Source organism: Carassius auratus, chromosome 38 (assembly GCF_003368295.1).
Source record: "Carassius auratus strain Wakin chromosome 38, ASM336829v1, whole genome shotgun sequence".
Classification (NCBI taxonomy): Eukaryota; Metazoa; Chordata; class Actinopteri; order Cypriniformes; family Cyprinidae; genus Carassius; species Carassius auratus.
The window spans coordinates 1,283,037-1,298,214 of NC_039280.1; the positions used below are offsets into that span (position 1 = coordinate 1,283,037).

Consider the following 15,178-nt stretch of genomic DNA (forward strand, 5'->3'; position numbering starts at 1 on the left):
AAATGATGTATTCTCTGCTGAAAATATGCGAAGTCACGATGATGAAGAGTAAACAAACAGAAGCGGCTCTTCAGAGTGAACTTTCCCTCAGTGTTACAGTCACACAGCGAGCGAAGTCCGCTACAGTCTATCAGTAATGTATCCGTGTATCCTTCTGTTGATACAAACACACCTGTGCTACTGACTGCGTCTGTGTGTGTGTGTGCATTACATGTTCTGGAAAAAAAAATACATTTAGAAAAATGATATTTAACTTTAAAACCGTAGAAACCACAAATTTACCATGGATACAATATTAACTATTTTAGCCATAATAATTATAGTAAAAGCCATAATAATAATTATAATTATTTCTATCTATTACTAATTGTAGTCTGTTACTGATGTCAAAATACATGACCAAATTGATAGTTTGTATAGTAATTAATTGGATTACTTCTATTAGGTTAGGTACTTTAATTACTTTTGACCTCAGATATATTCAGAGAAGTGTATTAAACATCACACAATGCTGGGATTCATGAGTGAACTGCTGTGAACTGATGAAAAGATGGAAGACTTCACAAATGTAGAAAAGCAGTAGAATTTCAGCAAGGAAAAATTTAAGAGAAAAAAAAAGTATTAGAGCAAATCTAATGATGAATAATTTACTGCCACTGTGTGAATTAACAAGTAATCATGTAAGCTACGAAAAAAGTAACTATTCGTATTCTTAGCTTTTTTAAAGGTAGTAAAGTGTAACGTTTTTGGAATCTGATTAGTGTTTAGATGTGAGCAGTTCCTGTGGAGATCCTTCAGATTCAGTCATGAGCGTGTGTCTCAGAACTGACTGACCTGAGATCAGCCAACACTGAAAACAGGATGACCACACTGAGAATAACAGTATAAACCTCCAGATAAACCACCGATGCCTTGTGAAACCATGCCTCTCTCTGCTCAAACCGTGAGAAGAGAAGATGAGAAGCATTATTTGAGACGGACTGTAGTGAGAGAGGCTGTCTGTGTCTGGTTTGGTGACCGCTTCTCACACACATCAGCTGCAGTGACTGTGTTTCTTTGGTTTCTAGTGGACGGTGTTTTGGCCTCAGGACGTCCCGTACAGCAGTCTGGGTCCTCTGGGCGCTCTGGCCAAGCATTTTGTGGACTATCATTATCCTGTGATGTATTATGGGTAAGTGAGCGAGCGCTGTTATTCATACGGAGAGCTCCGAGCCCTCGCTGATGTTAGTTTCTCTCTTCTGTGTCTCAGGTGGTTTCTGGCGTGGATCATCCATCTGTTCGAGGCTCTGTTTGCACTGAAGGTCTGCAGGTAAGACCCCGTGTGTTTCGTGTTTTCTACCACAAGGTGGCAGTACAGACCATTAGATCTAACTCTGTGTGCGTTCTGTCAGCTCACTGCACTTATGGATTATTAATGGAGTTAATTATATCAGTGGAAGATCTGGGTCGGTCTGAGGATGAGCTGATGTTCATCTTTGGCTGATCAGATACAGGACTGTTGATCCGTGTGTTTGTGTCTGCAGTGATAAAGGCATCGACAGCTCGTCCGCACGCTTGCTGTGGTTCGCTCAGACGTTTCTCTTTGGTTTCGCGTCTCTGGGTCTTCTGATCAGATACAAGCCGGACGGCCGACCCAAACGCCAGTGACCCACACCAGAGCTCGTGTCCCAGAGCACACTGACCTTTATATCCCAGAGGATTCATCAACCTGCAGGTTACATCTGAACAGTCACAGTCAGTTCTTATACACGAGACTAGTGTGAGAGCATCACTAACCTGGACTGAAGTGTTACCGTGTATCTAATGCCTCCTGTAGTGTAACGTGTGCTCAGAGACGGGTTACAGACAGACTAATACAGACATTCACGGGTGAAGAATAACAGGACAGATATCCATCTAAAGCTTTAGTAACGTGATGAAACAGACTGAACTTCCCACTGTACAACAGAACAAGAGCCCTTCATATAAGCTTTAATATTTACTCCGTAAATATGCCTTTAAACAGTTTTCACTCAGAAAGGAAACACACTCAAATTTTGAAGTAGAGAAACTGAAATTGTGTTTTCAGCAACACTTAAACCCTGTTTTGTGTGGTGTATAATATGCATAGGAAAGCATTGCATCGAAACTGAAGTGCATTATATTATTTGCAGATACCTGAAATTGGTCATTTGCATCAATCTTTTTAAAGGTTTAACAGTGAGTGTTATAATTGTGGTTACAGTTATTCATGAGATCATACAATTAATAATTAATGCATGAATAATACTTTTACAATGCATTATATCAAAAGGCTCTGAAGTATGAGTTTTATATTTAAAAAGGGGGATATAAAAAAATAAATTATCCAGTTAAATAAAATGAAGTTAAATAATTCTGAGAACCACTGATTTAGAAAGTGTACAGCTCAAATGCATTTTAGAGTAAGACTTCATGAGCTTTAATTCAATTCAGGTTTAATTGTGTAGCGCTTTTCATGATACAAATCATTCCAATACAGCTTTAAAGAAAATGTAAGTTTCTATTTTAAAGTCTCTTTTTCACTGCTGCAGTGTGTGTGTGTGTGTGTGTGTGTGTGTGATTTACAGATCAAGAGTGTTTGAATGATGGAAAATAAACAGATTGATTTGACGTGTGTTTAGTGTCATCTGTCATTCGATGTACAATCACATAAAAGACTGTGACACAGACATCAAGCTTCTTCCAGTTATGACAGGAGCTCAGCATTGATTAATCTGCGGATGAATGAATCGGATTCATCTCTTCAGACTGGATTCAAACACACATACAGCAGAGAGACAGAGAGAGAGATTACACACCATCCATGTGCTTTATTCATAGCTAGACAACATACTCATAATTCATAAAGAGAGAGAACTTTTTATTTTAGCATATTCGTCAGACAATAATTACTCTTTTGTGTCTTGATTGAGTAAAACCAGCAATATCACAGCAGCATCAGAGCTGTGTGTCTTATTCAAGCTGTAGGTGACCTCATTTTATTTAAATATAGGAAAATATGACTTAATTTGTTTCCTGTTTCCACCTACATAAACTCTAAACCTCTCTTTTTTTGTTTCAAAGTTGATCCAGACAAATACATTGAAGATAAACTTTCTTTTCTTTTCTTTTTAATAACTGTACTGCCCTAGTAGTCTGATATTTTCAACTGTTTAATCAAATGAAATAAAATAAATCTGAGAAAAATATCCTGAAAACGCGCTCCGAGTCCCGATTTGAATCAGAAGAGTCATGAACCCGATCCGGATTCATAAGAGCTTCGAAGTTCATATCTGAATAAAACAATGAATAAATCCTGAACCCGCTCCAAAGTTTCGATCTACATCAAATGATTCGCGATTCGCGCTAGCTTTTCGAAACAGTGAACCATTAACCTGTTCGTGTTATTTATTTTAATCATTATAAGCGATGTCGATTGTCTCTAGTGAATCACTAATGATCGGAGACACGAGTTTGAATCATTCGGAGCGGTTCCAGCCTAAGTGACTCACTCAAGTGAATCGGTTCGTCTTCAGTCATGTTTACACGACACTGTCAGCACTACAGCCGGCTCAGCTCCAGCTTTAGGACATTCACTGAAATAAACGAACAAATCATGTTTACAAAAAAAAAAAAAAAATCTATATTTCCCTTCCAAAGATAACATCAACACAAATCTTTGTATCTTAATTCACAATATTTGAAATAGTTTGATCTGCAGCTCAAACATGGGTGAGCTAAATGCCTTTAATTATTTTAATGCACTATTTGTAATTGCACAAATGAGCATCTGTAGTCTGAATACAGACGGTTCCTGCTGGTGTTCATGTGGTCATGTGCAGATTTATACACACATAATATCTAACCTTATGATCTCTATCAAATACAGCACTCAGAGCGTGATTACATACAGGAAGAGCTTTATATCCTTAAGCCACATACAGCTGAGATAAACACAGCTAGATTCCACATCACAGTTTAATAAATGATGTTATATACAGCACAACATTCTGGATCATGCAATAATAATGAATCGATTCATGCTGGAATTTGATTTGAATATTACAGTGCATTTGTTCAGATCTTTGGGATCTTTACATTAGTTTGAACAGAAATCCTGAGATCTGTGTAACTCAGAGTAATCACCCTGTATTATCTGTGTCTATTCTAACAACTGTCTGATTTTTGTCTAGTTCTCCAGTCGAATTATCTTAACATTTTAATATCAAAGTACAAAATTACTTAATATTTTATACATAAATTAACACACACACAAATAATAATAAAAAACATCTGAAATTTAAATGATAAAAATGTACAATTTAAAAAGTTTTTTTTTTACATTTACTAAAAATATATAAAAAGAATAACCATATAAAATATAACAATAACGCAAAATATGATTCTTATAAAATATAATAAAAAAATACTTAAATAAAAAGTAAAAAAACTAGCTGCATCATGTCACATGAGAATTAAAGATCAGAACGAATGTGTTGTGAAATAACAACTTAGCATCTCAGCTCACTGTTATTACTGTTATAATCACAGTTATATACTGAATGAACATGAACGTGTGTGTGTGTGTGTGTGTGTGTGTAGAACTGTCCTCTGACCTGTGTTCTGAACAGCTCTGCTTTATCACTGTACCGTCTGTGACAAACACCCAGCACCCTGAGAGAGAGACAGACAGTTGGTTAGTTAGTTAGCTGGTTGGTTAGTTAGCTGGTTAGTTAGGGGATCTGGAGAGGGGATGGCAGTGCTGTCTGAGCAAGGCTTGTGACACGAGCTCATTGAACACTCTCAAGCTGATGTTGATGTGACCTGTAGCTTATGTTTACACCGATGCATTGGGCAGATGTTTTATTCAAAGCGACTTACACTCGTTCAGGGTTTACATGCAGGAGCTCGAATCGTAGAAGTCACGGTTCGATTCCCAGAGAATGCTCTGATAACACGCACAGCTCGACTCCAATACAACACAAGTCTTTGGGATGAAAGCGTCTGCACGATGCATGACTGTAGGAGGTCCTCCTCGTTCTCTGACCTGACGTCCTCTCGGGTCAGCAGGTCCAGGAGTTTGGCCATGTCTCCGGGCCAGTCGTCCAGATGCACGCTGAAGCGACTGACCCTGAGGTCCACACACTGCAGAAGCAGCTCCAGCTCCATGTTAGCACTGCTGACCACCACAGCCACCCTGCAGCACACAACACACACCTCACATTCACATTACATTGCTCTGTTAGGAAGCTAATGCATCAAATCATGTTAACAAATGAGACCTAATTATAAATGTAAATGTTTGAGCAATTCAAACAAACAGTTTATTCTATTAATATGGTTCATTAGCATAGTGTTCAGAGTTGCCAAGCAGCATATTTAATCTGAATGCATTAATAATGTTGATCTGCATTTGACAACGGCTTCGAGTGCAGCTCATGCATTCAGAGACCAGAGTGACCGCTCGCAGGAACGATGACCGCGTCCAGCTGCGGCACCTGCTCATAGATCTCCAGACCCACTGATCCCAGACCTGCCAGATACACAGCGCTGTCGTCCCTGCGGATGAGAGAGATGGATCAGATTAAAATGTATCAGTTTCCACAAAAATATCGGTCAGCAGAACTGTGTTCAACATTGATAATAATCAGAGATGTTTCCTGAGCAGTAAATCATCAAATCAAATTACAATCCTGATCTCAGAAAGGAGACTTGGGCCTGGTCTGAGGTTTTCAGGATTGTGAGTGAACTGCAGGACTGTCAGTACAGGATTCAGAGAGCAGACATGAACCATATGATAAATGACAGACACAAACACAAAAGATCCTCTGGAATGAGTCCGAGGCGTCTCCATAATGAAGATTGAATAATGTCTTCTAACCGGTTTGATCTACATGCATCTTAATATCTTAATATTTTAAAGTTGCATTCATTGTAGCTCTAATCTGCTAATCTAATGCATGACGATATTAAGATATCATACACATTAACATCATGAAATTCTAAAATACTGACAGAAGTATTCTAATGAACAGATTTGACTACTTTAGTAATGTTTTAGGATATAATGACATTCCATGGAATTGTGTGCTTTTCATTTTCTATTTGTAAGTCGCTTTGGATAAAAGTGTCTGCTAAATGACTAAATATAAAAGTTTTTGGCTCTAGGTCTGGATTTAAAGTCACAGCAGGCCAGTCAAGTTCTTCCACACTGACTCAGTCAATCATTTTGCCTTATACACAGAGACACTCTCATGTTGGAATAGAAAAGGCTTGATTATAACTCCTTGATTACATCTCCTTCACTGAACCTGTGTAGAGCAGGAACTCCTTCTTCAGGAATATCTCCACACCACAGTGTACTGCACACACACACCTTCAGGAGTCGTGTGTGTGTGTGTGTGTGTGAGTGTGTGTGTGTCTCTGTGTGTCTCTGTGTGTTTGTGTGTGTGCGTGTGTGTGTGTCTGTGTGTGTGTGTGTGTGTGTGTCTCTGTGTGTGTCTCTGTGAGTGTGTGTCTGTGTGTGTGTGTGTGTGTGTGTGTGTGTGTGTATGTCTCTGTGTGTGTGTGTTTGTGTGTGTGTGTGTGTGTCTCTGTGTGTGTCTCTGTGTGTGTGTGTCTCTGTGTGTGTGTGTGTGTGTGTCTCTGTGTGTGTGTGTGTGTGAGTGTGTGTGTCTCTGTGTGTGTGTGTGTGTGTGTGTGTGTGTCTCTGTGTGTGTCTCTGTGAGTGTGTGTCTCTGTGTGTGTGTGTGTCTCTGTGTGTGTGTGTGTGTGTGTCTCTGTGTGTGTGTGTGTGTGTCTCTGTGTGTGTCTCTGTGTGTGTGTGTGTCTCTGTGTGTGTGTGTGTGTGTGTCTCTGTGTGTGTGTGTGTGTGTGTCTCTGTGTGTGTCTCTGTGTGTGTGTGTCTCTGTGTGTGTGTGTGTGTGTGTCTCTGTGTGTGTGTGTGTGTGTGTGTGTGTGTCTCTGTGTGTCTCTGTGTGTGTGAGTGGTACCGTGCAGGGTGTTTTCTGAATCCCGGTCTGCTGTAGTCTGAAGGCAGCGGTGCTGATGTCCTGGAAGCGCAGATGTTCAGGAGGATGTTTAGCTGTAGTCTTGTTCTCGCTGCTCTTCTTCACGGCTGGTTTAGGTGTGGACATTAACTGGACCTCCGGCGCTTCTCAAACACTGCTCTCGAACACCTTCACGTCTCCATTGAGGTACTCCTCGGCTCCGAAGTCCTTCAGGCGTTCCGGGCAGATGAGTGTGGAGCGTGGCCCGGGCGTCCGTTCCTGATGTGGGTGTCTCTAACACACGGGCCGCTGTGGAAGGAGCAGTCGGTTTTAGAGGATCCTCTGCGCTGCTCCTCACTGTCCGGAGATAAACACACAGTAACTCCTATAATTCATCTTCACTGATTCATAAAAATGTCTCTTTCCCTTCTTCTCTGCATTTCTCCTCTACTTGTTTAATCATAAATGAGTCATAAAAACTGTGACTCTTATGACAGTTTGGCAAGTCACTCTAAATGAATAAATGTAAATGTATTCACCAGGGTTTATAATATTTAACTAAAACTAACACAAACTAAAATTAAAACCATCAAAAAATATTGTTACTTGAAAAAAACATTAACTGAAATCAAATAAAATGTAAAAAGGCATTTATTTTTGCAAGTTGCCAATTTCTCATTTGAATTTAGATTAACTTGATGTACTAGAACAACTAAAACAAAATACTAAAACAATTTACATATAAAAAACAGTTACTAAAACTTTAAAATGAAAACAGAAAATAAAAACAGATTCACAATATTAATAAAATATTTTACCTCAATGATACCAAAATACAGGTATGTAGAAATATCAGTAACACTTCACAATAAGATCCCATTACTTTAGATCAGTTAAAGCTGCGGTAGGGAACTGTTGACTCTCTAGCGGTTAATAAACAGAACTGCTTGCGTCTTGCGGAAGAACATCGTAGCCGGAACTACTTCTCTCTGTTTATGTCTATGAAGAATCACAAAGGTACTGGGTTACTCCGCCGCGGTACCCCCGAAGTAATCTAAAATAGTCCGAATATAAACACTTATTATAGGTGCACCCTAGTGATTCAGGACAAGCCAAAAACACGGTTTGGAAAATGGATTCATGGTGTACTCGCTTATTATATACATTTTGAATACTTTGAACACAAAACCAGACCGCAGCTCTGATTGGTTGTTTCTTACCGGGAGCGATAAGAAACAACCAATCAGAGCTGCGGTCCGTAACTTTTTTTTTGTGTTCAAAGTATACGTCGGGGTACCGGAGTAACCCAGTACCTTTGTGATTCTTCATAGACTTAAACAGAGAGAGTTATATATTTTTCTAATTTATTTTCAAAATATAAAAAAATTTTCTCGTAATTTTTACTTTATTCTCAAAATATTTAAAGTTTGTTCTCAGAATTTTTACTTGATTCTCAAAATGTGTGTAGTTTTCCCATATTGCTACGACTTTATTCTTGTAAGTTTACTTTTTACAGAGCAGCATGTAAAGTGAGGTTAATAGTATTTGAGTGTCTGTGGTCATGTGTCCAGCGCTGAAGTCTGTTAATATCTGACCTCTCGCCTCATTCCCACGTCACAGCGTCTCCGTTACAGACAAACACCCTCTGATGAACACTACTGATGCACACATTTCTGTTTCACACTCAGTCTCCTGCATGTGACTATTACTTTATAAATCAGGCTTACAGGGTTACCGTCATACATTAATAAAAGAGCTCTCTCAGGTTTACCCTGGCAGGAAGAGGAGGATGAAGGTGAGGAAGAGTCTGAGGAGGATGAATATATATCTAAATTACGGCCTATGCTCTCAATGTCAAATGCAGAAATGTTAATCCATGCATTTATGACTTCAAGGTTAGATTATTGTAATGCTTTATTGGGTGGTTGTTCTGCACGCTTAGTAAACAAACTACAGCTAGTCCAAAATGCAGCAGCAAGAGTTCTTACTAGAACCAGGAAGTATGACCATATTAGCCCGGTCCTGTCCACACTGCACTGGCTCCCTATCAAACATCGTATAGATTTTAAAATATTGCTTATTACTTATAAAGCCCTGAATGGTTTAGCACCTCAGTATTTGAGTGAGCTCCTTTTACATTATACTCCTCTACGTCCGCTACGTTCTCAAAACTCAGGCAATTTGATAATACCTAGAATATCAAAATCAACTGCGGGCGGCAGATCCTTTTCCTATTTGGCGCCTAAACTCTGGAATAACCTACCTAACATTGTTCGGGAGGCAGACACACTCCTGCAGTTTTAATCCAGTACGTATCCAGACCAGATGGTGGATCAGCACCTAGAAAGGACCTCTACTGCCCTGAAAGACAGCGGAGACCAGGACAACTAGAGCCCCAGATACAGATCCCCTGTAAAGACCTTGTCTCAGAGGAGCACCAGGACAAGACCACAGGAAACAGATGATTCTTCTGCACAATCTGACTTTGCTGCAGTCTGGAATTGAACTACTGGTTTCGTCTGGTCAGAGGAGAACTGACCCCAACTGAGCCTGGTTTCTCCCAAGGTTTTTTTCTCCACTCTGTCACCGATGGAGTTTCGGTTCCTTGCCGCTGTCGCCTCTGGCTTGCTTAGTTGGGGTCACTTCATCTACAGAGATATCGTTGACTTGATTGCAAATTAAAACAGACACTATTTCAACTGAACAGAGATGACATCACTGAATTCAATGATGAACTGCCTTTAACTATCATTTTGCATTATTGAGACACTGTTTTCCAAATGAATGTTGTTCAGTGCTTTGGCGCAATGTATTTTGTTTAAAGCACTATATAAATAAAGGTGATTGATTGATTGATTGATTGAAAGGTGATGAAGACTAAAGCTTGGAGGAGCGACAGGAGAGAACAGAGCTGTGGATGAGGACGGGTCTGCTGCTTCTACAGAAGAAGGATCAGGAGCTTCGGAGGTGTTCTGAGGAGCATCAGAAGCTCCAGCTCCAGACCTGCTGGCGATTGGAATAGATTTAAAAATGTTATTTATTTCTGTGACTAAAGCGGAATTTCTTGCATCATTACTCCAGTCACATGATCTTGATTTGCTGCTCAAAAACATTTATTATTATGTTGAAAAAAGCTGAATAGAATTCAGATTTCTTTTATAAATACATAAGACTTTTGAATGTTAGAGTGTTGTAATGTTACATAACATTTTTATGCTGATCTTTTGATCTTTCTGTGCATCAAAGAATCCTGAAATAAATGTATGATCAAATACTGATAATAATAATCAGAAATGTTTCTTGAGCAGTAAATCATCATATTATTCTGATTTCTGAAGATCATGTGACACTGAAGACTGGAGGAATGATGCTGAAAATACAGCGGAGCATCACAGAAATAAATAAATAATAATTTTAAATATATTCAAATAGAAATTGTTTACTTTAAAAGGTAAAAATATTTCACAATTTTATAGTTTTTGCTGTATTTTGGATTAAATAAATGCAGGCTTCGTGAGCACGAGACTTCTTTAAAAAAAAAAAAAAAATTAAAAATCATGGTGTTCAGAAGCATTTGGCTTGTAATGTACACGCTAGTTTCCCACCTCTGCCAGAAGGGATCATATTCCTCGCTGTCACTAAAGCTCCGTGTCTCCTGGCCGTCTTTCACAAAGTTAGCAAAAAACTGAGCGGCGAAATTCGTCCTGGACTCCAGCGGACGTGAAATACTCTCTCTGTGCAGCAGGACTGTCCTCGTCCTCACAACATCAGCTCAGCGCTCAGGGTTATTTCAGGAGGGATTAGCCGTAATCACAGTCTCTCCGGCCCTTCAGATCTATCCCTGTATCACACCCACCTCTCACCTGGTATAATCAGACTCTCTAAAGGGAGAGATGAGGGCTTGTCCAGCAGAAAGTGTCCTCCAGAAGACCTCGAGCTCTGACCTCCAGGACAAATCCTCCTCAGACCGGATCACAGATCACCTCTGACTTCACTATCATCATTTATGATGCTCCAGAAATGATATATAGGGTGATTTGAGCCTGCGGGGAAGTTGAGCCACCCCTTGTTTCTAGACAACTTTAACATAATCAGTTATATGACCACAAATATATTTTACTCACCCGTGGGATGACTGGTAACTACATTAATGTTCAAGGACTCATGCTTCATGTTTCTGATCAAGTCTCTCACCTGTGTTTGTGTTTTAGGAAGTTATGAGGCTATACTCTTTGCTTGATGTTAGCTCTGAACTGCTGGATGATGCAAGTTTGTTAAAAAGGTAGGAGTGGGGTAAGCTGAGCCAGTGGCTCAACATCTCTTATGATTATAAAGTATTATTTTACTGCAATTCTAGATTATATTTCATTTTTTTTAGGTCAAACATTTTTTATTCTGTTCTGGGCATTGATATTTTCATTAAATAGTCGTCCCAGTTTTGTACAAGCAATTGCTTTTTTCTTTTTTTTTAAAAGTAAAAATTGGCTCAACTCACCCCACCCTCTTCCCTACAAATATGACTGATTGTAGTGTATACACACTCTTCATCAGCTTTATATGTTAACCTCTGAGCACATTTATGGTGTTTTTGTGCAGGTTAGATGAGTAAACAGATATTCATATTTCAATCATATAATTCAATAACACATAATTCATTCATATTGAGTCTAGATCTACAGTGAGATCATGTTCACACACAACACTCTGATCTCTGTCTCCATGGCAACACCAGAGCTGTCACTCAACACATGGAGAACCCTGTTGCATGATAAAGTAACAGAATTCTCACATAAACGCTTAAATGTAATAACATTTTATCTAAAAAAATAAACATAAAAAAATAAATCATGCATCAAACTCAAGCCAGAGCGTTTTAACTGCACACTGCTGTTATTCATGCACAGAACATGTTTTATGGAGCTTGTAATGAAACGTTTCCCTTGCCTCTTTTAAAGCAGCGTGATGCAGACGAGATTTACAGACGAGCACTAACCCCAGACATCACACCGGACAGCTCCAATACATCACACAATACTAACAAGCATCCCAAAGCAGGATCATTGTTGTCCATGTCCGTCCCCTGATGCCCATTCCAGGAAACAGAACCGGAGAGAAGTCAACACGGAGACAGAGCCAAGAGACGCTTTCCAGTGTGACGAGACAAATCATTTAATACTCAGAGGGTCTGGAGGAACTGATTTCCCTTGAGAATAGAGGAACCCATCACAATTAATCGAGCAGATTTTAATCAAAGCACTGAGAAGAAGATAAAAGATAAGAGTTATCTTCAGTCGCACTATTGTGGACACTCTTACTAACAACCAGTAACTCTTTACATGGCATGGGATTCCAGAAACTGAGTACTTGAATTTGATTACATCGCATTTTAAAGTGCTCAGAATAAGATTACAGTTGCTTTTGTATACATTACATGATTATATATTAATACAGTCAAACAATAGCAATAAATCAAATTCTTCCTAAATTGAATTCTGCTCACATGCATTCAGAAAGTCATCAGCTTTGAGATTTGATGAGATCTGAGATTTGGCACATAACAAGAATGATGATTTTGGCATTGGTGAAGATAACAGCTGATAACAGACGCTTAATTGTTTGTTAAAATGAATAGGGACAATTGAGTTTATAAGAGTTAAGACTACTCCACTCCACCTTAAAACGCCTCGTTTAAACGTGCTCCACATCTCTGCGTCACTGTGTGGAAAGATCTGCATTACACTGTCCAGATGTTCACACAGAGAAAGAAGAAGTTACTTTTATTCTCTCTGATGCCGCAGCGTCATGTCGTGGAGACACTGTGTGATTGTGAAAGTGAAACTACTTAGTTTGGTTTTCCAAAAGAGGACACAACTATAAATCAGTGGTGAAGTTGTATTTCAACACTGTTCCAGAACAGTTCACAAACTTCACAAGGACAGTCTGGCTCTTCTGACTCACAGTCTGTAAGTACGTTTTCATATTTAAAGGTCCCCTTCTTAATGATCCCATGTTTTAAACTTTAGTTAGTGTGTAATGTTGTTGTTAGAGTATAAATAATATCTGTAAAATGCTAAAGCTCAAAGTTCAATGCCAAGCAAGATATTTGATTTAACAGAATTCGCCTACAAAAAACGACCCGTTTGGACTACATCCCTCTAGTTCCTGCAGGAATGACGTCACTAAAACAGTTTTTTTGACTAACCTCCGCACACATGAATTCACAAAAAGGGGGCGTGGCCTTGTTGCGCTCCGACGGAGAAGAAGGAAGAGCTGTGTTTGTGTTTGTCGCCGTGTCGTTGAAACGCTGTTATTTTCATCTCTGAGTCCAATCATCTTTGTTTGGGCTTCCCAGGAACGCTGTACTTTGAGATTAATGGTTACAATTTATGTTTAACTCGGTTCCCGAACATTATAATCCACATGTTAAACTATGTGCAGCACATTTTGCTGAGGACAGCTTCCTCAATCTCAATCAGTTTAATGCCGGATTTGCACAAAGATTATTCCAAAGATTCACAAACACGCTTCGAAGTTCCGATCTGAATGGATTGCTAAGTGAGATGTTATTTGAAATAAGTGATGGATTACATTTTCTGTAATCTACACAGCACTGACTGTGTTTCAGGAGAATTGACGAGTGAAAGAAGGATCTGTGTGTCCTCACGTCTCATTAGAGCTTCAGACAGACGTCCAAGACCAGCTGACCACAGACACTCCATCTAATGCAGACGGACAGGATGACCATCATCCACTGCCTCAGGATCATCATGTGTGTGTGCGTGTGTGCGTGTGAGTGTGTGTGTATGTGTGAGTGTGTGTGTGTGTGTGTGTGTGCGTGTGAGTGTATGTGTGAGTGTGAGTGTGTGTGCGTGTGAGTGTATGTGTGAGTGTGAGTGTGTGTGTGTGTGAGTGTGTGAGTGTGTGTGTGCGTGTGTGTGTGTGTGTGTGTGTGCGTGTGAGTGTGTGTGAGTGTGTGTGTGTGTGCGTGTGAGTGTATGTGTGAGTGTGTGTGTGTGCGTGTGAGTGTATGTGTGAGTGTGTGTGTGTGTGAGTGTGTGAGTGTGTGTGTGCGTGTGTGTGTGTGTGTGTGTGTGCGTGTGAGTGTGTGTGTGTGTGTGTGTGCATGAGAGAGAGAGAGTCTCTCTGACTGTGTGCAAGGACTGTGTGTGTGCACGTGCCTTGAGTGTGTGTGTGTGTGTGTGTGTGTGTGTGTTTGATCACTGTTTAATTTCTGCAGACACTCTAGTGATGATCATAATGTTTTTTGGTGTTCAGTAATTCCTAAATGTTCATGAGGTTTGTGTGTGTTGGATTTATTGCAGAGTAATGAGTCTGTGTTCTGCAACATAATCTAATTTACTCCATATCTCTGTGTAGTTCTGGATTGTGGTTTTCTATATCTCTGAGCTGGTTTCATACCACAACATATCACTTTCTAACTTCATTTACACTTATGTGTGTGTGTGTGAGTCATATTTGGTATTTAATATTTGTTTATTCTTAAGCACATGCAAACTTATATTAATAGATCAATCAGTGGCTCAGGGTTTTTGAGTTGATGAAAAGCTAATAATTAATAATAATAATTAAATATTTTCAGAAAATTAAAATAGTTAATAAATAAAAGGCATCAAACTAAAACAATACAGAGAAATGGTCTCTTACAGAGAAAGTTGCCTAAAGCATGTCATTCCTTGACGAAGGCTTTGGTAAGAAATAAACCGTGTTTCAGGGAGTGTGTGCAGTTATAGTTTTTCTTTGTTTAGTCTTCTGCTTTAACTTGCAGCTCGAAAAGGTTTGCGATTGTTTTACTACTTTAAAGTTTAGCTGCATGTCAAGGGACCTCTAAGTGACATCAGAGAACCGTAAACGTGAATGTGTCTTTCAGCTTGAGTAAAAGTTTCTTTAAGGCCTTCGAGTAAATGTTTTAGCTCAAATGAGAAAAAGTTTGTGAATTGCTGCCTTCTGACTCGTGAGTCACGCTCTCTGCTTGAGTTTGTGTCTTCATGTTCGGCTTCGGTCCTGCTGGAGAGCGTGAAGTAGACCCACACACACGCGCACACACACACACACACACACTCACACACACCCCCGCTCACACACACACACACACACACACACACACACACACGCGGCCCTCCTCCAGATACAGAACGTCTTCATTCTGTTGGTTTCTCATCAGTGTTTGT

General features: G+C 39.5%; 1 protein-coding gene across 1 annotated transcript in view; it reads left to right on the plus strand.

The window, feature by feature from the left end:
• The window catches only part of LOC113056608 (transmembrane protein 254-like), a 2,949-nt gene extending 318 nt beyond the window's left edge, over nucleotides 1–2,631 (plus strand). The window contains exons 2-4 of the mRNA XM_026223379.1: nucleotides 1,068–1,171; nucleotides 1,250–1,309; nucleotides 1,524–2,631. Of these exons, the coding sequence (XP_026079164.1) occupies nucleotides 1,068–1,171; nucleotides 1,250–1,309; nucleotides 1,524–1,647 (288 nt within the window). The 3' untranslated portion in view covers nucleotides 1,648–2,631. The remainder of the gene's footprint in view (nucleotides 1–1,067; nucleotides 1,172–1,249; nucleotides 1,310–1,523) is intronic.
• The last annotated feature ends 12,547 nt before the right edge of the window (nucleotides 2,632–15,178 follow it).